This window comes from Bos javanicus, chromosome 3 (genome assembly GCF_032452875.1).
Source record: "Bos javanicus breed banteng chromosome 3, ARS-OSU_banteng_1.0, whole genome shotgun sequence".
Taxonomy (NCBI): domain Eukaryota; kingdom Metazoa; phylum Chordata; class Mammalia; order Artiodactyla; family Bovidae; genus Bos; species Bos javanicus.
Window position 1 is genome coordinate 16102286 of NC_083870.1, and position 22628 is coordinate 16124913.

General features: G+C 43.1%; 1 protein-coding gene across 9 annotated transcripts in view; it reads left to right on the forward strand.

The window, feature by feature from the left end:
• The first annotated feature begins 250 nt into the window (after positions 1–250).
• The window catches only part of ADAR (adenosine deaminase RNA specific), a 51975-nt gene continuing 29597 nt past the window's right edge, over positions 251–22628 (forward strand). For 4 of the 9 annotated variants that reach the window (XR_009734117.1, XM_061404678.1, XM_061404732.1 and 1 more), the window contains exon 1: positions 251–322. Coding sequence is in view for 7 of the 9 variants with exons in the window: in XM_061404678.1 (XP_061260662.1) it covers positions 281–322 (42 nt within the window). In the remaining 2 variants the exon portion in view is untranslated. Of the gene's footprint in view, positions 421–22628 lie in introns of all 9 variants that reach the window. The other 5 variants (XM_061404672.1, XM_061404686.1, XM_061404712.1 and 2 more) reach the window with 2 other exon arrangements.

The window sequence follows — 22628 nt, forward strand, 5'->3', positions numbered from 1 at the left end:
GCTGAGATCCTTTTTTTTTTTTTTTTTTTAAGATGGTACCCACCTACCATCCAGGCCTTCCGGCCTAACTACGTTATGAATGACTGAGGAGTTTAATCAAGGCCAAGAGCAAAAATGCAGCATCCCAAACCCAAGTACCTATTCGCACCATGCCTACAGCAACACCATTAACAGAACAGTAAAAACCCATGGAAAGCAGCAACAAAATGCTAGCTTAACTAGGACGCAAACAAAAGAGAAAAATCACGTGGTGCTTCCTCCCACGCCCGGCGCGCCGGTGATGTCACCAATCCGCGACAGGGCCATTGATTTCAGACTGAAGGTAGAGAGGGCTACGTGGTGGGGGAGGGCGGGGGGAGGGTCCGGGCGGCAGTGACTGTCTCTGGTGTCGAGTTGTGTCCCGGAGAATTACAGGACCCGGTAAGAGGTTTTTCCCTTCCCCGCCATCACCTTCTGTGGCCTGAACGCCCGGCTCCCACCGCCGCTCCAGTGTCGGGCGCTACTGGAAGAGGGAGCGCAGGGGCGCCCGGGTGGGCTGAGGGTGGCCGCAGGGCCAGGTTGGGGAGGCGGGGGTCGCGGGCAGCGGCGGGGCTCGGCAGCCTCGCGGGGAGGTGATCGCCGGGGGCCAAGTGCTCGTGTGCGTGCTCCGGGTGTGGGCGGCAGAGACTGCGCACGGATGCTCTGGCGCTCGTGCCAGCCAGAGCCGAACAGCTGGGTACCAAAGGCCCTTGTTTTTCTCTCGCCAACTCCCTCGCCTGAGGGAGAGTGACAGTAGAGCGAGGCGCCTGGGACTCGTTCCGGTCCGCTCCTTTCTGCGTCTTCAGCTCTGACTGCATAGGCCCGCGCCTCATCCCTGGGATAACATCCGCCGCCCTTGGCGTGCCTTCCACAGGGAAGGCGTAGGCGTCCGCCGTGTAGAGCCCACTGCGGGGTCACGGACACTGCGCTCCGCCTCGCTCTGGCCTTGGTGCAGGAAGCCTAGTTGCGTCACCTCCCCTTCCTTCATCTGGCTTGATTCTTGGGCCCCGCTAGAGGGTAAGCCTGCCTCAGGTGTGACGTGTTGATGTCAGAGTTTGGGAAACTTGTCTTTCAAAAAGGCCTTAGTACCTGTCACCGGATACTCCACGCAGTGTCGGGGTGTCCCAGCCTGCGGTAAGGGAGGGAGCAGAGCCTAAGCTGCTAAGGGAGGAGGATGTGCACACAGAGGCCTGCACAGTGGCTGATGTTGAGAGGGAGGCCGGATCTCTAGAACAGGCCACTGGGAGGGAGAACGCAGGAGCAACAAATTGCCCAGCAAATGTGAGTGATGATGCCAGTTTCTTTCTTTACTAAAGAAAGCCTGTTCCCATCGTGTCAGAGATCCTGAAATATCTTTTCCATTATTTCATTATTTCATAGTTGGGTGTGCTTACTGTATGAGAGGAGGGAATAGAGTAGAAAGAGGGCATGAACTTTGGGAGTCAGGTCTGCTTTGCCAGCTGTATGACAGTGACTGAGTTATTTAACCTTTCTACTCCTACTTGATCTTATCTACAAATGAGGATTATTATATCTACCTTGCAGGGTTGTTGTCAGAATTTGAAGTGTCTAGCTATTATTAGTAAGATCCAAGCACCCATGACTTGAACTTGCTTCCTTGCTGAAGGTTTCCTGTTGGTACAGCTGCTTGAAAAGCAGGGGAACTTTTTGCTATTCTGAATATTTGCTATTCTGCCAGATAGGATAAAGCAGAGTTGGGATGGGGGTGGGGAGACTAGAAACCCACCATCTCTCTACAGTAGATCATCAAATTTTAGAACTGGAAAAAGATTAAGCCTCACTTTATTCTCTTAATAATGCTTAGTTGCTTCATTCGTGTCTGACTCTTTGCAGTACCATAGACTGCATCCCAACAGACTCCTCTGTCCATGGGATTTCCCAGGCAAGACTACCGGAGGGGGTTGCCATTTCCTTCTCCATCTCTTAATTGTAACTTCTCTTTATTGAGCACTTACTAGGTGTGTGACCCTGTAACCAGGCTCTTTACAGACACTAATTGATTTAATCCCTCCAGCAACCCAGTGCTATAATAAGTATAATTCCCATTTTACAGATGCAGAAGATGAGCTTAGCCAAGTTTCTGACACTAGTTAAAGGCAGAGTTGGAACTTGAACCCAGGCCTCGGGCTCTATGGGGTTTGGGTCTTGTTATTTCTCAGCATCACCAACTCAGTGGACATGAATTTGAGCAAACTCCCAGAGATAGTGAAGAACTGACGTGCTGCAGTCCATGGGGTCAAAAAGAGTTGGACACGACTTAGCAACTGAATAACATTTCTCAATGACTTGAGCCCAGGCAGTGTGAGCCTAGTGTAGTGGGGGAAGGGAGGCATAAGCAGAGTTTAGAGGGCCAGTATTTGCTCTAAGAATAACATCTCATTGTCCGGTGATAAATTATCTTGTATTTTACATCTTGCCCAGCGTTGTCCAGATGTGAACCAAGATTTGGCCTTTTCATGCAGAGAAAAAGGAAAGGCTCATGGGCACATGTGCTGGGATCATAGACACACAATAGATACTTGGAAAGAAGAAAACATCTCCAGATATTGTTACTTCAGCCAGGAGTAACATTGCTTAAGACAGTTTCCTTTAAGCTAGTTATTTTTATACTGTAACAGGGTGTAATGTGACCTTTCTTCTGATTTGAGGATTTAAAGATTTGAAGCTGTGATTCAGACCACGACTGGTATTATCTGTGACCAACTGATTTGGTCTGAGCTTTTGGGCTTTTGTAGTGATCTCTTGAGATACAGCAGTTTATTTTGCTCTAACATCTGTTAGACTTGGACCATAGTGAGTGCAGCTGCTTGAGTTAAGTTTCCTGGAGAACACTGGATGATCATTTGGTATCAGGGTTAGAGAATTCACAATATTAAGTTTGTCACAAAATTAAGTATTTGAGAAAGGTCTGTGATGGATGTGCATTCATGTGGGAATAGTAAATGGGTTTTAAACAGATGACATTCTTGGTGTTTTTGATCAGCTGTTCTGTGTTGTTTCTCAGTTTGAAGATGACTTTCAGCTGTATGGTGAGTTATTAGGAACTTGGAAGATTTGCATAATCCACCCATGTAGATTGTGACAAATAAACTCTCAGTTCCTCCACCCAGGAAGCTCTCATTGCTGCTTCTGTGCCCTCCCAGATGTCCTGAAGTCACCTATTTCATCACGTTTATCAGCCTTAATGGGAGAGATGCTTTTACATAATTTATCCTTCCTTTCCCTTTGTACCCCACCACCACCACACACAGAGTGAAGTTCTTTCCCCAGAAGGGTATATGCTAATCTAATTGTAAATAGCGGAAACCTAATGTAAGCAAAAAAGGATTGATTATTTAACTAGGCAGTCCAAAGGTGAACTTCAGGCATGGCTGGATCGTGAGACTGAAATGATGCCGTGAAGACTCTCTTCACCCTGCCTTTCTCTGCTTCTTTTTGTTTGTTGCCCTCATTCTTTTCTGCTGTTTTCTCTGTTCATATTGAAAAAGGTGACTTCTGGCAGCTCCAAGCCTATGACCTTAGAGCTCACTTCTAGCATTGTAAACTAGTCATGTAGACAAGGAGCAACGGATGCCATGATTAGGCAAGTCTGTGTCACAGGCCCACTTTTGAAGGCAGGAGTGAAACTTCTTCCACAACGGCATGGGATGGGAAGTGCAGAAGTAAGTACTAGGCAGGTGAAAACACCAATGATTGCTTCAAGTGTGTGTGCGTGCATAGGCATCTGTGCTGACATATGTGCTCATATCCCACTTCTCTGAGGCATTCCCAGAGTCTTTCAGCTAGAGTGAAGCCACCTGGTGTTGTTTGTCCATCGCACATTGTTATTTTGTTATGGCATCGATCGCGTTCTTTCTATCTTTTCCTTGCCTTTGCGTCTGTTGTTTGGGTTGTGTGTGTGTGCATGCACACACTCACACACACTGTTTTGGCTGATTGACTTCCTTGGGTTCAGGCCATGCTTCTCTTCCCAGACGCTTTCTTTGACCTCCATCAATTAGGAAGTCACATAAACCCCTGAGCACAACCCCATTGTGGATTTGATTTCTCTTTGATAACTGTCTATTTTCGGGTCAGTTCTCTGCTAGACTGAGAGCCCCTTGAAGACAGAGGCTGTGCGCTCTGTATTTCTTACTTAGCTAAGAAATTAGCTGCATTATTTTTCTTCTTAGCACTTAGAACTAATTGACATTGTATATTTGTTTGTTGCCTGTCTTCTCACTAAAACATCAGTTTCATGAAAATAATGAGGAAAGAAATTTTTGTTTTGTTTACCACTGTATCTCTAGGGTCTAGGATGGTGCCTGGCACATAGTATGTGCTTAATAAGTGTTTATTAGAGAATAACTGAAAATCTACTCACAGGGAGAAAATGATGCCACTGTGTTGATTAGGATTAATCAACATTATTAATCTGCATGATGGATACAGTTGTCACTGTAAATGTCTGTAAACACAGGTATGCAGGTGCCATCCCAGCAAGGCAGAACCTGTCTCCCCGTGTGCATGTGAACCAGCAGAGGTGAAGGGTCAAGCCCCAAGGAACAGCCACCTGGAAATTCCACCCTGTGAGATATTTCACCCCCTGAAACCCTCCTGAACTATGATGTTGTTCAGTTGCTAAGACCCGTCCGACTCTTTGAGACCACATGAACTGCAGCATGCCAGGCTTCCCTGTCCTTCATTGTCTCCTGGAATTTGCTCAAACTCATGTCCATTGAGTCAGTGATGCCATCCAACCATCTCATCTTCTATCGTCCCCTTCTCCTCCTGTTCTCAATCCTTTCCAGCATCAGTGTCTTTTCCAATCAGTTGGCTCTTCACACCAGGTGGCCAAAGTATTAGAGCCTCAGCTTCAGCATCAGTCCTTCCAATGAATATTCAGGGTTGATTTCCTTTAGGATTGACAGGTTTGATGTCCCTGCGGTCCAAGGGACTTTAAAGAGTCTTTTCATAGTCTAAACTATGATAGGTAGGATATTAAGGCTTTTTTCCATAGTTTGAGTCTTTCCCCGCCTGCCCCCCCCCCCACCCTTAGAGTATTTATCTTTAAAACATTTCCTTGAGCACTTACAATGAGCCAGGGAAGGTTTTAAGTCCCTTAACAATTCATTCTTTGACTGGAGTTTGGGGATCAAGGGTTGTGAAGTTTAAACCTTTTTTTTTTTTTAATACCCAAACATTCAAAAGAGGCTTAAAAAAAAAATTCCAAACTAGAAATTATAAACGAAATGAGACCCCTTTCCATCCAGCTTATCTCACCCTCCAGGGGTACAGCTACTACTAATAGCTTGGTGTGTATCTCCTCCCTTCCTTTTCTTGGACTTTTACATAAAATATACTCCATCTTCTTGTCATTGTTTGGCTTCTCACCCAGATGTTCTGCACGCCGATCTGCACCTTGCCTTCTCCATAGCCATCTCAAGGCGCTTCTGCTGTGCCCAGCGCTGCTCCCCAGGAACAGCACCCTGGCTTGGGGTGAGTGGCAGAGCCAAATGTGGGGGGACTTGCAGCACAGAGTGCAGTCTGGCCTTCAGCACAGCGGCTGCTCAGGTGTTGGTCTTCGGGCCTCTCCCAGGGAGGGCCCAAACCCACATCCATCTTCCTGGTGCCTCATCTTCAGGGAACCCTACTCATGCCACATCTAAGCCCCAACAGAAAAAGCAGAGCAGTGATACCCTCCTGTTCTAAAGAAGAAACAAAATTACACAAAAAAAGTAATTTTCTTACCATTAGAGGCTGGAGGTGAGAGGGCTGTTGTTTAACCCCACTCTCACCCCCAAATATCTGGGCCTCCCTTCTACCTAGCTGCAGTACCTTCTTGTCCTCATTTGCTTCCTTAAAAGTGAGTAAGACTGTGGCTGAATCATGTTGATGTATGACAGAATGATACATGCGCACTAATAAAACAGTTGCTGCTGCTGCTAAATCACTTCAGTCGTGTCCGACTCTGTGCGACCCCATAGACGGCAGCCCACCAGGCTCCCCCGCCCCTGGGATTCTCCAGGCAAGAACACTGGAGTGGGTTGCCATTTCCTTCTCCAAATAAAATAGTTATCCTCCAATTAAAAATAAATAATTATTTTTTTAAAGTGAGTACAAGTTTACACGCCAATCTGAGTTTACACTGCAATGCCTCTCCATTCCCTGTGCCCCTGACTAGCCCTGCCCTCTCCAGGACTGGGTATTTTAACTGAAAGAGGAAAATCTTGGCTAACTTGAAAAACAGTGTCTCATTTTAATTTGCACTTTTGGTTATGATTTAGTTTGAACTGTTTTTTGTTAACCATTTTTATTTCCATTTTAAAAATTCTGTTAATTTGTGATTTTGTCTATTTGCTTGTTGTCTCTAAATGATTTTGTTTATAAATTACACAAATTATCTAAAAAATGAGTATGTGCTGATTATAAAAAGCAAAAAACTCTTATGTGCTGTAAATACCCTTCCAGTTGGTTGGTTGCCATCAAATTTTGGCTTTATTATTAAATATACAAAACCTGATTTTCATTTTCCTGTAGACAAATTTTGTCCTTTTTGATTTCTTCCTTTGTACGCTTAAAAATATTTTTTCTTCATTCTGTGTCCTAAAGGTTTGCTTTTTGACATATGACTAAAAAGTAAATATTTGGTTTTATTTCAGATTTTAACAAGGTATTTGATGAAAATATTGTCCAGTGTTTTATTTTATTTTATTTTTTCTCTTTTGCTGTCTCGTACGCAGGGTTATTGTTACCATCTTTCTAAATTCCATATATATGCGTTAGTATACTGTATTGGTGTTTTTCTTTCTGGCTTACTTCACTCTGTATATAGGCTCCAATTATTCTTACTTAATGAAGAAAGCGCAATTTTCAACACTCTGTCCAGTGTTTTAAATAAAAGCAGTTTTAATTAAATAAAGGTCTATGTTTTGTTTTAAAGATACATTAGTGTGTATGTATCATATATTTTTCCTTTTTTAAATTTAGTAGAATATCAAAGCTTACTCCACAAAACTGACTTCAAATATATGTATAATTGTCATCATTTTAATGTTCTTAAATTAAGCATTTTATAAATTGCTGCCTGAGATGTTTATCTCTTGCTATTGATCTGGTTTAAAGAAGCATTCTTGTTTGGCTAACAGCTTCTCAGTGTAGTCAAAATGATGAATTTAGCCTCGTCCAATTCCCTCATCTCAAAACTTCCCTAAATCTCTTTTTGAGATATAATCATATACAATAAACATTTTATGAATATGATATGGTATTCACTGAATACCATTCAATAAATTTTGGCAAATACAGATACCCATTTAATTACCTCCAAATCAAGAAGATAAAGGATTTCCCTCACTGCAGACAGTTCCCTCATGCACCTTTCTAGTTACCAGTATACCCAGAGGCTACCACTGTTCTGATGTCTAGCATCATAGATCAGTTTTTGCCTCTCTAAAATGTCATGTAAATTGAACTATTCAGTATGTACTTTGTGTGTGGCTTCTTTTAGTGAGGTTCAACCACGTTGCATGTGTCACTATCTGCTTTATGCTTGCGTACTAGTTGTTTAATTCATTCATCAGTCTCTGGACTCTGGGGTTGTTTCCAGTTTGTGGCTATCAAGAATAAAGTTCTATGAACATTCTTTTTCTTCTTTTTTTATTGTGGTGAAAAAACACATAAAATTTACCAAATTAACCATTTTCAAGTGTATAGTTCAATGATATATGTATATTCACGTGGTGAAACCAATCTCCAGAACTTTTTCATTTTCTTTTCTTTTAATATATATTAATTGTTATATTTTTTGGCCATGCAGCATGCAGGATCTTAGTTCCCTGACCAGGCATTGATTCTAATAGGCTCCCTGCAGTGGAAGCACAGTCTTAACCACTGGACCGCCAGGGAAGTCCCAGAAGTTATTCATTTTCAAATCTAAAACTCTGCACCCATTAAACAACTCTCCCTCTTCCCTTCTCCCTGTTCCTGGTTCCATAAACATTCTTGTGTAAGTCTTTTTGTGACCATCTCTTTTCATTTTCCTTGAGTAAGTACCCAGAAGTATAGTGCCTGAGCCATAGGGTATTTGCATTATTTAGCCTTAGAAGAAACTGCAAAACAGTTTTGAAAGTGGTTGTACTGTTTCACATTCCTTCCCACCAACAGTGTATAAGAGTTCTAGTTTCTCCATATCCTCACCATTAGATATTATGAGGGATTTTAAAAATTTTTATTTAACAGAGAAGCCTGGTCTGCTACAGTTGCAAAGAGTCAGACACAATTTATCGACTCAGCAACAACAGACAAATAGCTATGATGTGGTATTTTGTGATTTTATCTCATCATATCTTAATCATTTATTTACATGGCTGTTTTCATCTAGACTGAGATTATTCCAGGCGAGGTTCATACAGTAGGTAGTTATCTTTTTCTTATTAACTTTTTCCCTCTTACTTTGATGCTTTATTATAAAAAACTTGAAAGTTGAAGAAGCTATTAAAATGAATAAAATGCCTGGTAATCCCACCTCTCAGACATCATTGTGAACATTCTGCTCTCTTTCACATGATGCTGTGTTGGTCAGCCCACAGATAGGGCAGTTCCAGGGAAGGTTGATACAGCAACTCAGCGTTGTCCCAGCCCTCTGCTCTGCCATCCTCAGGGCACCATTTATTCACAGCAAGGAATTTTTGTCACAGAAAGCCCCTGACAGACTTCCTTTTGTTTTGCTGGCCAGCGTTGTATCACATGTATCACTGGCAAGAGGAGTGGAACTGCCAAAACCGGGGTAGATTAGGCTAATCAGGGTCCGTCCTCTGACCCCAGGGAGGGAGCCTGGCCTTCTCCAAGGACTGTGGCCAGAACCAGGGGTCTGTCAGGAAGGAAGGCAGAGTTCCCAGGCAGGCACTCAGCCCTGTCTGCCACTTAGTCATGTTGTTTTTCAAAACCCTAACTGTTCTCTATTTAAATGTTATGTCTTTCCCCCTATAATGAACTAAACATCTTCCATGGCATTAACTCTTCATAAATACGACTTTTATATATTGTATAATTTATGACTGTACCACAGGCTACTTGACCACATCTCTAGTTTTGGACATTAAAGATGTTTTCAGTTTTTTGCTATTGTATGCAATTCTATAGCCAGCCTAAATTTCTGTGCTAGATTTCGAATTATCTTCCTCAAGATAGGTTTTTATGATTGCACTATTAGTTATACTTATTAATAATTATGTTGCAATATGATTACAATATTAATAATGATTGTTGATTATTGCATGGCGTTATTAATATATTTAAGACTTCTGACACACGTTGTCCGATTGCTTTGTTAAAAAAAAAAGAAGGCATCTTAATCTTACCACCATCTAGGAGGGTGCCTGTTTCTCCTCCTTTCCTTATTTTTTACTTTTCTCCTTTCTTTTTCTTTCAGTCATTAATGTGTATTCCTTTGGCAGATATTTGTGGAATATCTTTGACAGCCAAAGCACTGTACTGGGTCATGAGGGTGCAAGACTAGTACTGCTCAGGACAGACAGACAAAGATCATGCAGTTGTGTAACTGTAGCTACTGTTAAGTATTATGAAGGAAGCTTCCTAGGGTTCTAGATACTATAAGGTTCATATGCCTTCTGGCATAGGGACAGGACTGGAGGAGAAAAGAGTCTACAGCTTGGCTTTTTCAAGGCTGCAAGAGTGCTCTGTGGCTGTTGGGCAAACAGGATGGACGGTGCTTTTTGTGACATGAAAGGATAGGCTTGGCTGGAGAGTGGGAATCGCTGCCCTTGTTATAGACTTGGGCCTTTATGCCAGGGTAACAGATAGCCAAAAAAGGGTTAAAGAAGGGAGGTGATGGTGACCTAACCATCTTTGAGAACATTTTGGAGGGGGCCAGAGTGGATTCCTAGAATCTAAGATTAGATTGTGAAGGTAGCCATGGAGTCACCCCAGCTGGCACTGGTTTTTTTTTTTTTTTAATTGCTGATTTTATGAATGAAAATGTAAGTTGTATTATAAATGTGATTGAATATCTCCCCACGCATTTGCACTTCCTTTTTTGTGAATTGGCTTTTTGTCGACTGCAGCATTAGTGGGAACGGCATAGTGTAATGGTCAAGAGCACCCGCCCCAGAGCCAAAGTGCCTGAGGTTGAATCCTGGCTCTGCCAGTACTGACTTAGTTATCTTAAACAACTTTGGTCCACCTCAGCTTCCCCTGCTCTACCATGGGGACAGGAACAGTGCACCTCTCTTATAAGGCAGTTGTGAAAATTAAAGGGTAAACCACACGCTGGCACATATGAGCTCTCCATATGCACGTGCTGTCTTATTTCAGGTACATGGGCTTTATGTATACATAAATACGGATTAACTCTGTCTTTTGCATAGCTGTGATTCCCTGTTCATTTCCATTTTTTAATTTATATTACTTTTTAAAAACTTTTTACTGTGAACATTTTCAAACACCGTGTCACTATTTTGAAGTACAAAAATCTATCTGCAGTAAACAGATGTCAGTCTTCTCCTTTGTGATGTCTTCCATTCCTGTGAAACAGGTCAAGTCATACCCAAAGATTTTGTTTTTCAGTGTTTTTATTCAAAATGCTTTACAAATAATCCTTTAATCCGTTTGTAATTTATTTTGGTTTATTAATATCAGGCAAGGCTCTAAATCTATTCTTTACCTCCTCTGCACATTCATAGGGGGTTTGATTTAGGTTGTACCTGGCTGGCCTAGTGTTTTTCCCCGCTTTCTTTAGTTTAAGCCTAAAGAAGCTGATGATCTGAATAGATTTAAGGGATTAGAACTTGTAAACAGTGTGCCTGAAGAACTATGGACAGGGAAGTCCATAATATTGTACAGAAGGCAGCAAATAAAATCACCCCAAAGAAAAAGAAAAGCACGAAGGCAAAGTGGTTATCTGAGGAGACCTTACAAATAGCTAAAGAAAGAAGAGAGATGAAAAACAAGGGAAAAAGGGAAAGATATATCCCCAAAAACGCAGATTTCCAAAGAACGGCACAGAGAGACAAGGCCTTCATCGATGAACAGTGTATAAAACTAGAAGAAAACAACAGAAGGGGAAGACTAGAGATCTCTTCAGGAAAATAGGAGGTATCAAGGGAACATTTTGCCCAAAGATGGGCACAATAAAGGACGTAAATGGTAGAGACTTAGTAGAAGCTGAAGAGATTAAGAGGAGATGGAAAGAATACATGGAAGAACTGTATAAAAAAGATCCAGATGAACCCTATGACTATGATGGTGTGGTCAGCCACCCAGAGCCAGACATTAGGGAAGGTGAAGTCAAGTGGGCCTTAGGAAGCACTGCTGTTAATAAAGCTAGTGGATGTGATGAAATTCCAGTAAAACTATTCAAAACCCTAAAGGATGATGCCGTCAAGGTGTTGCATTCAATATGTTAGCAAATCTGGAAGACCCAGCAGTGGCCACAGGACTGGAAAGGTCAATCCTCTTCCCAGTTCCCAAGAAAGTAGTACTAAAGAATGTGTTCACCATTGGACAGTTGCACTCATCTCCCATGCTAGTAAGATCATGCTTAAAATCTTAGATGCTAGGCTTCAGCATTATGTGAACTAAGAACTTCCAGATGTCCAATCTGGATTCAGAAAAGGAAGAGGAACCAGAGATCAAATTGCCAACATTCACTGGATCATAGAGAAAGCCAGGGAATTCCAAAAAAACATCTACCTCTGTTTCATCAACTACACCAAAGCCTTTGACTGTGTGGATCGTAATAAACTATGGAAAGCTCTTAAAGAGATGGGAATACCAGACCATCCTACCTGTCTCCTGAGAAATCTGTATGTAGGTCAAGAAGCAACAGTTAGAACCCTGTATGAAACGAGTGGTTCAAGATTGAGAAAGGATACTACAGGGCTGTCTGCTGTCACCCTGTTTGTTTAATCTATACGCTGAGCACATCATGAGAAATGCGCTGGGTGCGTTATCTGGATGGAATCAAGGCAAGAGAAACATCAACAACCTCAGATATGCGGATGATACCACTCTAATGGCAGAAAGTGAAGAGGAACTAAAGAGCCTCTTGATCAGGGTGAAGGAGGAAAGTGAAAGAGCTGGTTTAAGACTAAATATTTAAAAAACATATAAGATCATGGCATCCGGCTCCATTACTTCATGACAAATAGAAGGGGAAAAGGTTGAAGTAGTGGCAGATTTCCTCTTCTTGGGCTGTAAAATCACTATGGATGGTGACTGCAGCCATGAAATTAAAAGACTCTTGCTCCTTGGCAGGAAATCTATGACAAACCTAGATAGTGTGTTGAAAAGCAGAGACATTACTCTGCCGACAAAGGTCCGTATAGTCAAAGCTATGGTCTTCCCAGTGGTCATGTATGGTTGTGAGAGCTGGACCATAAGGAAGGTGGAGCACTGAAGAATTAATGCTTTTAAACTGTGGTGTTGGAAGAGACTCTTGAGAGTCCCTTGGACAGCAAGGAGATCAAACCAGTCAGTCTTAAGGAAAATCAATCCTGAATACTCATTGAAAGGACTGATGCTGAAGCTGAAACTCTAGTATTTTGGTCATCTGATACGAACAGCTGACTCATTGGAAAAGTCCCTAATGCTGGGAAAGATTGAGGGCAGAAGGAGAAGAGGGCATCAGAGGATAAGATGGCTGGATGGCATCACTGATGCAATGGACATGAACTTGGGCAAACTTTGGGAGATGATAAGGGACAGAGAGGCCTGGCATGCTGCAGTCCATGGGGTCACAAAGCGTTGGACGTGACTGGGCGAATGAACAACAATAAAGGCTTTAAGTCAATGTTTTTTTTTTTTCCAAAATTTAACATTTTTATTTTGTGTTGGTGTATAGCTGATTAACAATGTTGTGATAGTTCCAGGTGAACAGTGAAGGGAATCAGCCGTACATATACATGTATCCACTGTGGCTCAGACAGTAAAGAATCTGCCTGCAATGCAGGAGACCTGGGTTAGGTCCCTGGGTTGGGAAGATCCCCGGAGAAGGAAATGGCAACCCACTCCAATATTCTTACCTGGAGAATCCCATGGGCAGAGGAGCCTGGCAGGCTACAGTCCATGGGGGTCACAAAGAGTCAGACACAACTGAGCGACTAAGCACAGCACATTCTCCCCCAAATCCACTTCCAGTCCAGTCTGGCATATAACCTTGAGTAGAGTTCCATGTGCTGTCTTTGTTGGTTATCCATTTTGAATATAGCAGCGTGTACATGACCGTCCCAAACTCCCTAACTATCCCTTTGCCCTGGCAACCGTAAATTCGTTTTCTAAGTCTGTGAGTCTCTTTTTGTTTTGTAAGTAAGTTCATTTGTATCATTTCTGTTTAGATTCCACATATAAGGGATGTCATATGATAGTTCTTCTTCTGTATCTGACTGACTTAACTCAGTATGACAATCTCTGGGTCCATCCATTTTGCTCAGGTGGCATTACTTCATTCTTTTCCTGGCTGAGTGATACTCCGTTGCATATGTGTACCCCATCTCCTTTATCCGTTCCTCTGTTGATGGACATTTAGGTTGCTTCCATATGGGTCTTGGCGCTTGTAAACAGTGCTTCAGTGAACATTGGGGTACATATATCAATGGCAACCTCACGCCAGTATTCTTGCCTGGAAAATCTCATGGACAGAAGAGCCTAGTGGGCTACCGTCCATGTGGTCGCCAAAGTCGGACACAGCTTAGCAACTAAACCACCACCACCATCCCTTTGGGTCATGTTTTTCTCCAGGTATATGTCCAAGAGTGGGATTACAGGGTCATATGGTAGCTCTATTTTTAGTTTTTTAAGGAACCTCCATACTGTACTCCGTAGTGGCTGTACCAAATTACATTCCCACCAACAGTATATGAGGGTTAAATAGATCTTTTTTTGTCCTAGAAAGCCTATCAACCAGCCAAGCTCCATATATAGACTAATTGATCTTCCCCTTGCTGCTGCTTTTGGCTCCTGTCATGCATTGGATCTGTACACACACTAGGGCCTATTAGGAAATGTGGTTCTGCTCTGTAGCTCCATTCTGGTATTATACTAGCACTGCTTTGATTTAATCAGTATGGCTGTCCTCTTTTTAACAAGTATTTTGGCTATCCTTGCTTGTTTTTTCTTGCACTTGAACTTTAATCATTTTGTCAGGCAACTACTCCTTACTGCCCCTAACCTCATTAGAATTTGCAGTTAAACTGCTGTTTGATTTGGCAGTCATAAACTGTTTAGCCATCACATTTGTAACTGATGTATCCTTCTGTTTAAGACAGTTATTCCTCAACAGAGTTTCGTACTTTTCCACACATTTTCATACATTAGGCTCTTCACATTTTTTAGAATTATTCCCATATTTCCCTTCTTAGTTTTAATTAAAAAAAATATTTTGTCTATTTATTTGGCTGCCTCGGATCTTAGTTGTGGCATGCAGGACCTTCCTTGTGTCATGTGGGGGCTTTGATTGCAGCAGACAGACTTACATTTTGGCGCGTGTTCAGTAGTTGGGACATGTGGGCTCCGTAGCTGCAGCACGTGGACTTAGCTGCTCCAAAGCAGATGGGATCCTAGTTCCCTGACCAGGCAATGAACCCACGTCCCCTGCATCGCAGGGCGGGTTCTTAACCACTGGACCACCAGGAAGTCTCTGTTTACCTTTTTTAAAATGTTTTATTTGCTGTTAAGAATATAGTGTTTTTCATATAAGGAAGTGTTGTGTTTTGTATATTTCTCTTACATCCAGCCATATTCCTTGGTGATCCAAAGAGTTTGATGGTGATCCAAAGAGTTTCAATCGTCTTGTATCAACTAGGATTATGATATCATCTGCAAATGTTTTTCTTTCTTTTTTTGTCAATTTATCTCTTCTGTTTTGTGTTACAGTATATGCTAGGATTTTCAGAATAATGTTAAATACCATATTTCTTTGATTTTAAGACCACTGAGCATAAGAACATGTTATCAATTTAATAATAGTTTTAGGGACTACTAGTTGCAATATCCCAATATATAATATCCATGCATATAATTCATGGGCTTCCCAGTGGTAAAGAATCTGCCTGGCAATGCAGGAGGCATGGGTTTGGTCCCTCAGTTGGGAAGATCCCCTGGAGAAGGAAAAAGCAACCCACTCCAGAACTCCTGCCTGGGAAATCTCATGGATAGAGGAGACTGGCAGGCTACAGTCCATGGGGTCACAAAAGAATCAGACATGACTTAGCAACTAAGCAACAACAATATGTAATTCACATCCCAAAGTCAGAAATGTCTGGAGTACATCTCAGAATGGAGGAAGTAAGATTATGGTGGTAATGGTGGCCCTCTTTATTTTTTGTTGTAGTGGGAATTCCTAATTATTCCATTTTAGATATGATATTGGCTGTTGGTTTATGATCAGTAGTCTTTGTTATATTATAGAAATAACCTTTCCTTCAAATAAAAGAAAATGTAACTGCTGGACAGAAATGAGAAGGCTGTGCTGTTTAACTAAAAAGTGGGAATCGTGACTGTGTGTGTGTTGTCTATGCCAGCTGGTCTCTTTCCACCTTTTCTGTGATAGCCCCCAAAATGCAGAAGTCTTGGCTGCACAACAAGGTCTGTGCTAGTCCTTCACCCAGAGCTCCCTGATTGGCACAACCTATGGAGGATGGTGTCTTTGTTTCCTGCAGCTATGATGACAAATGACCACAGATTTGGTGGCTTACAACCATAGACATCTATTCTCTCACAGTTCTGGAGGCTAGAAATCTGAAGTCAGTAGTGTTACTGGGTTGAAATGCAAGTTTTACAGGGCAGTGCTCTCTCTCGATGCTCTCGGGGGGAGTCAGTCCTTGCCTCTTCCAGCTTCTGGTATCTGGCTGCATTGCTTGGCTCGTGGCCACATCACTCCCATCTTCAAGGCCTGCATCTTCAAATCTCTTTCTGCCATGTCTTCACACACCTTCTCCACTGTATGCATAGATGGAAATTTTTTTTTCCTGAACTTGTCAATGCTGAAGGAAATGCTTTTAAAGACATATGTTAGGAATTTTTGTTCTCTCGCTAAGTCGTGTCCGACTCTTTGCGACCCCATGCACTTCAGCACGCCAGGCTTCCTTGTCCTTCACTGTCTCACTGAGTTTGCTCAACTCGTGTCCATTGAGTCAGTGATGTCATCCACCCATTCCATCCTCTGTCACCCCCTTCTTCTCTTGCCCTCAATCTAGCAAAGCCTTATTCCTTCCTTTTGGGAAGAAAATTGTGGTCACCTGGAAATGGCTCTAGGTCAATTCCCAGAAAGTCAATCCACTGAAATTCAGTTCCACAAAAGCCCTTCAACTTTGCCTCCTCCTACTGACCCCCAGTCTCCTCCTCAGTCTCAGCTTTCATCTACAGGGAGTGGGCAAGCTACATTTCCTTTAATACTGTTGTGAAGGCAGGATAAAAACTGGTCAATTAAGGCTAGATGCTTAAAGAAAAAAGTAAAGAAAGAAAGCAAAGGCTTTCTGCCCACTTCCCCTGGAAACACTGCAGAATTCAGGGGGTAGGGGGACAGGGGCTGCCCTCAGGCCTGCCTCCAACAGTATTGGACTTGGCCCCTCTGCTTCCTACAAGCCATGGAGATGAGGACATTGCCCTTGCTGGAAGCTGGGACTGAGCGCAGCCACTCATAGGCTAGGTCCTAGGGGAGAGAACGGAGAGAAGGCAAGAGTGAGAGGGAAGGTCCCCTCTTTGGACTTTGACTCAGTTCAGTTCAGTTCAGTCGCTCAGTTGTGTCCAACTCTTTGAGACCCCATGGACTGCAAGGACCCCATGCTTCCCTGTCCATCACCAACTCCCAGAGCTTGCTCAAACTCATGTCCATCGAGTCAGTGATGCCATCCAACCATCTCATCCTCTGTCGTCCCCTTCTGCCACCTTCAGTCTTTCCCAGCATCAGGGTCTTTTCAAAAGTCAGTTCTTCTCATCAGGGAACCAGAGGATTGGAGTTTCAGCTTCAGCATCAGTCCTTCCAATGAATATTCAGGACTGATCTCCTTTAGAATGGACCGGTTGGATCTCCTTGCAGTCCAAGGGACTCTCAAGAGTCTTCTCCAACACCACAGTTCAAAAGCATCAATTCTTCAGCACTCAGCTTTCTTTATAGTCCAACTCTCACATCCATACATGACTACAGGAAAAACCATAGCTTTGACTAGACAGACCTTTGTTGGCAAAGTAACGTCTCTGCTTTTTAATATGCTGTCTAGGTTGGACATAGCTTTTCTTCCAAGGATCAAGTGTCTTTTAATTTCATGGCTACAGTCACCATCTGCAGTGATTTTGGAGCCCAGAAAAATAAAGTCAGCCACTGTTTCCACTGTTTCCCCATCTGGATGCCATGATCTTGGTTTTCTGAATGTTGAGTTTTAAGCCAACTTTTTCACTCTCCTCTTTCACTTTCATCAAGAGGTTCAGTTCTTCGCTTTCTGCCATAAGGGTGGTGTCATCTGCGTATCTGAGGTTATTGATATTTCTCCTGGCAGTCTTGATTCCAGCTGGTACTTCATCCAGCCCAATGTTTCTCATGATGTACTCTGCATATAAGTTAAATAAGCAGGGTAACAATGTATAGCCTTGATGTACTCCTTGCCTGATTTGGAACCAGTCTGTTGTTCCATGTCCAGTTCTAACTAGACTAACAGTCTAACTTTGACTCAGTGGAACCCAAATGTGGACCAGCTGAGCCTCTCTGGCCAGAGCCAAACTAGCTCAGTCAGGTCCTTCTTGCCAGACCAGCCTAGCACAGAAGACGTGGTTTCAGGGTGTCAGGACTTAGTGCATAAAACCACAAGCCGTGTAGTTATCTTGTGTGTGTGCAGTGTTTATGAGACTAATTGTACATTCACACTTTAAACTTACATGTAAAATACTCAGCGCAGGCACGTAAGCCATTACTATTCATGTTATTTGGGCATTAGTAGTAGTATATCTTTAAAATATAATGCTTACCACAATGCCTCTAGATAGTTGATAAATACTATTTTTCTTCATTTACTGGGTAACTTTGAGCAGGTAGAGGCCACTTCTGGAGACCTGTGTTTTTTCCGGGGGTACCTGAGGCGTCTCTTGCTTTCTTGTAACTTCAAAAGCCAGTCTAGTCAATACCCTTAATAGAATATACATCAGCGTAAAGACAGCTGGGGAGCACTGCTCAACCAGGTGGGCGGCTTCACTGTTCTGCCCACAGAAAGCCTTATAGGTTATCAAAGCAAGTCAGGTTATTATAGGAAGACCCTGGGAATTGTGAAAATTATGTTGATGTGGCAGTAGCTGTCTAGTAGAATAAAAAACCCAGTGATTAAATATTGAAACAACAAAAAAAGAAGGCAATAAATGTATGCCTAGCGACTCTATGAATTGCTTGTCACGTATTTCCTAGGAGTTAAGATAAGAACATGAGTTTATTTAGGTGCAGATCCTCTTCTAAAATAGTGTGCTAGTATTTAAAATAACTCAGTAATTCATTACTTTTTTGATAATGTGCTGCAAGTTCAGTCGCACACGTTCACAGGCAGTCCATTTTTGTTGCAGTATCTGCTGTATGAGCAAATATTGAAGGAGTTTGCAGATGTCTGCTTTACAGTAGGGAGATAGATGATCCAACTGGATATAGCCCATATGTGCAGAAAAGTCTGGTTATGGGAAATGACAGAGTAGAAAGACTGTTTTGTAAACACGCATCCCTGCACGCAGTAAGGGGCTTCCCAGGTGGCGCTAGTGGTAAAGAACCATCTAGCAGGAGATGCAAAAGACACGGGTTTGATCCCTGAGTCGGTAATATCCCCTGGAGGAGGGCATGCTAACCCACTCCAGTATTCTTGCCCGAAGATTCCCATGGACAGAGGAGCCTGATGGGCTATGGTCCATAGGGTTACAAAGAGTCAGACCCTACTGAAGCGTGCACACACGCAGGTAGTCAGGTTAAACAGAAAATCCACAACAAGCCAAATCAATCATTACAAAGTGAGATTAACAGTTATATATATAGTTCAAAAACAAGGGTAGCAGGGTCTAGAAACAGAAACCAGCCCAGTAGTCCAGATGATAACACGTCCTTCCCCATTATTGGGCAAGGCCAGGTCCCCAAAGGCGCACATGGAGCCAGAGCTTGTCAGTGTTATGTGGAAGCCAGATTTCTGAGGACACTGAATGGGGGGCTTTTGGAGTAATACCGAATTCTAGACAGGAACTCTTATCACTTAGGCAGTTGTTAGCAAGTAACCTTAGGTAGTATGTTCACAGGAAGTCCTGCATTGGGGGCTACTGCCAGGCAGCAGATAGTCGCAAGCTCCTGGGGAGGTAAGTAGCGCCTGTGTTAGGAGAGCTGCATATATGTGTCCTTGGAGCCTGGGTACACAGGGGAAACAGCAAGGGTAAGCACTGGTGAATCAGCAGTGGAGGCTTAGGGGGCTTTGACCATGTGTGGGCTTCACCGGTGGCTCAGATGGTGAAGAATCTGCCTGCAGTGCAGGGGAGCTGGATTTGATCCCTGGGTCAGGAAGATCCCCTGGAGAAGGGAATGTCAACCCACTCTAGCATTCTTGCCTGGAGAATTCCATGGACAGGAGCCTGGCGGGCTACAAAGAGTCAGACACGACTGAGCGACTAACACTTTCACACTTGACCATGTTTGCTCATCTCTGATTTTCTTGCAATCAACAAGAAAATTAACTGCAACTAAAGTGTTATTAATTAAGACTTTAGATTACTTTTAAAAGAACTTCATCCAACTCGCCAGGCCCCTACAACAGAACAGCACAAAGACTGCTGTCACCACCTCACGACCCTGTGGGAGCTGAAACAATCACTGAGGGCAAGGAGATGAAACATTTATGAATAAGACTATTTGCGGTTACCGAGCTGCTGAGATTAAGTGACCAGAGCAGTTGTTCTTTTAAGGCATACACCGACTCTGTTTAGGAAACCGATTTCGCCTTCCTGCTTCCCCCGTGCGTCCTGGGTTCGTTCGATTCAAAGCCGCGGAGGCAACAGCGATGCAGCTTCCCTGCACGGTAGCTGTGGTGGGTGCTTTTCTGGATCATTCCTGTGGAAGGGTGAGAGGCCTTGGGATTGCTTAGCTTGAAGGCAAGAAAGCAGAGATGAGACATAACTCATTTTACTTAAATGAAAAAGAGAAGACACTGGAATTGCTACAGGAAGAGTTTACTGTTGTTTTTAACCTTTTAAACTTGTAAAGTACAGCACATACATACAGAAAGGTGCACAAAGCATCAGCGTGTGCCTTCATGAATTATTGGAAAGCCACGTATGCAGCCACCACCCAAGTCAAGAACTAGAATATCAGTGGCACCGAGAACATTCCTTTCCAGTCAAAACCTCTCCTTCCTACCCTAGAGATAACCAGCATCCTGTCTTTGATGCAGAGTATACTACAGTTGTTTTGCCTGGCTTGGGACTTACAAGTGGAACCGTGTCATATGTATATGGCTTCTTTCACTAATTATCACGTTTAGATGACTAACCACCTTGTTGCATGTGGTTATGGTTCTTTCATTTTTGTTGCTGTATAATATTCTCTCATAGGCAGATGTCACCATTTATCCATTTTCCTTTTGAAGAACATTTGGGCGGTTTCAGGTTGGGAGCGAATATGAATAATGCAACTGCCAGCTTGCTATATGTGTGTCCTGGTCTAGGAGTGAAATTGCTGAATTGCGGGCTGTGTAGATTCACCCCTTTGCCAGGTTTCCTGTCTAACTAGGAGCTGTTCTGCACCCTTGCTCTCACATGCTCTCATCAGCTGGTTACAGTGCTTGTTTGATAATGGACAGTAACTCACTGAGGCTTTGCTTTGCATTTCCTTAATGTGATGAGATAGAGCACTGTCTCTTATGTGTACTGATATTTTTAATTTCCTCTTGTGACATTCGTGTGCCCCTGTTTTCCCCATTGTTTTTTCTACAGAGCAGTCTGTTATTCAGTCAACTAACCAGCCCCCTGAAGGCCACTATCAGGGACTGTGGGGAGTTCCCTGCCCCAGGAGAAGACTCTACAGCTCTAAAGGCAGATATATAGACAAGTAGCTCATAACACTGTGACGATCATGTGAAACATCAGTCCCCCCACCAGGCTGACTGTTGGCTGACGGGGCAGGACTCTTACTTGTCTCATGTCCTGAGTGCTTAACACAGTGTGTGGCGTGTGTTAGGTGTTTAGTGAAGTCTCTGTTAAATGAATGAAGAGGAGGCATTTTCAGAGGATGGTGAAAGTGCTCTAGTAGGGGTAAGTGTTGAGTAAGAGAGAAGCACAAAATCAGGAACCACTAATTGCACCCCCTCCCCCACCGAAAGTGGGGCAAAGCTTCCCTTGGAGACAATATTTGAAGCAGATCTTGAAAGACTTTCACCAGAAGCTGTGGCGGAAGTATATTTAAGACTAGACTAGATTGCACAAAGGCACTGACAGGGAAGGAGCACTACACTAGAAATGTGAGCTGGCCGGGGGCGGGGGCTCGCACCAGCTGGGGGAATGGAGTGAGAGGATGGCGAGAAAGGGCGTCAGCTGGAGACGGTGCTGTGAAGGCGCTGCCTTGTAAATCTCATAAGCATTGTCCGCTGAAAAAATGCACAACCTAAAAATTGAGAGTTGGCGTTTTATTCAGCGGACAAAACTGAGGACTTAAGCCCAGGACACAGCCTCTCAGATAACTCTGAGAGACTGCTCCAGAGATAAGGGAGGTGCCAGGATACATAGGAGTTATTTTAACAAAGACCAGGTAGTCAGAACATCAAGAAATTATTGTTAATTAAAGAAAACTGGATATAGCCTGTGTTTTCTCATCCTGAGTGTCCTCCAGGGGCACCATGACATGGTGGAGAGGGCTGCAGGGTTGGATGATTGGATGGTGGGCATTGTTTTTAGCCTGAGTTCCCTCAGGGCTCACTATGGGGATAGTAATGTGATGACTTGATAGCTGCAGCATCCTTTGCTTAACTGATTCAGCAGGCAATATTTTTCATTCACACAGTGGGGATAAAATTGAAATGAAATACAGAAAAAGAAAATTCTCACAGGTGAGCGGGGAAGAGAGCTGTTGAGCATTAGAACTATCTTTTCCTAGACATCTTGGACAAAATAGAGCAGTATATAAGCCTGATCATGAAATCAATGAACGAAAGTTACCTTTTTGAAAGCCCTCATGTAACATAATGGAGTGTAGGGTGGTAATGAAGAGTGACTTTCTGCACTCAGACCTGGATTTAGCAGCAGCATGGCCCTAGTGGAGCCTCCATTTCCACATCTGTAATTTGGGAATAATGCCCACCTTGCAGAGCTGTTGTGAAGATTAAGGAGATAAGGTGGGACTTCCCTGGCTGTCCAGTGGTTAAGACTCCCACTTCCACTGCAGGGGCTTGCCAAAAAAAAAAGATGAGGCATGTAAAGGACTTCACCCTTGCCTGGATGGATGCTGAAAGGTTGGCATGGTTTTGTGATGTAGATCCTTAAGTCAGTTGCTGGTATTATTATTATCTTGCTACTACATGCTGGCTGTTATGTGGTCATGTTGATGCAGCCAAGATCTTGGCTTTGTCTGCCCACTAAAGCCAAATAAAAAATAC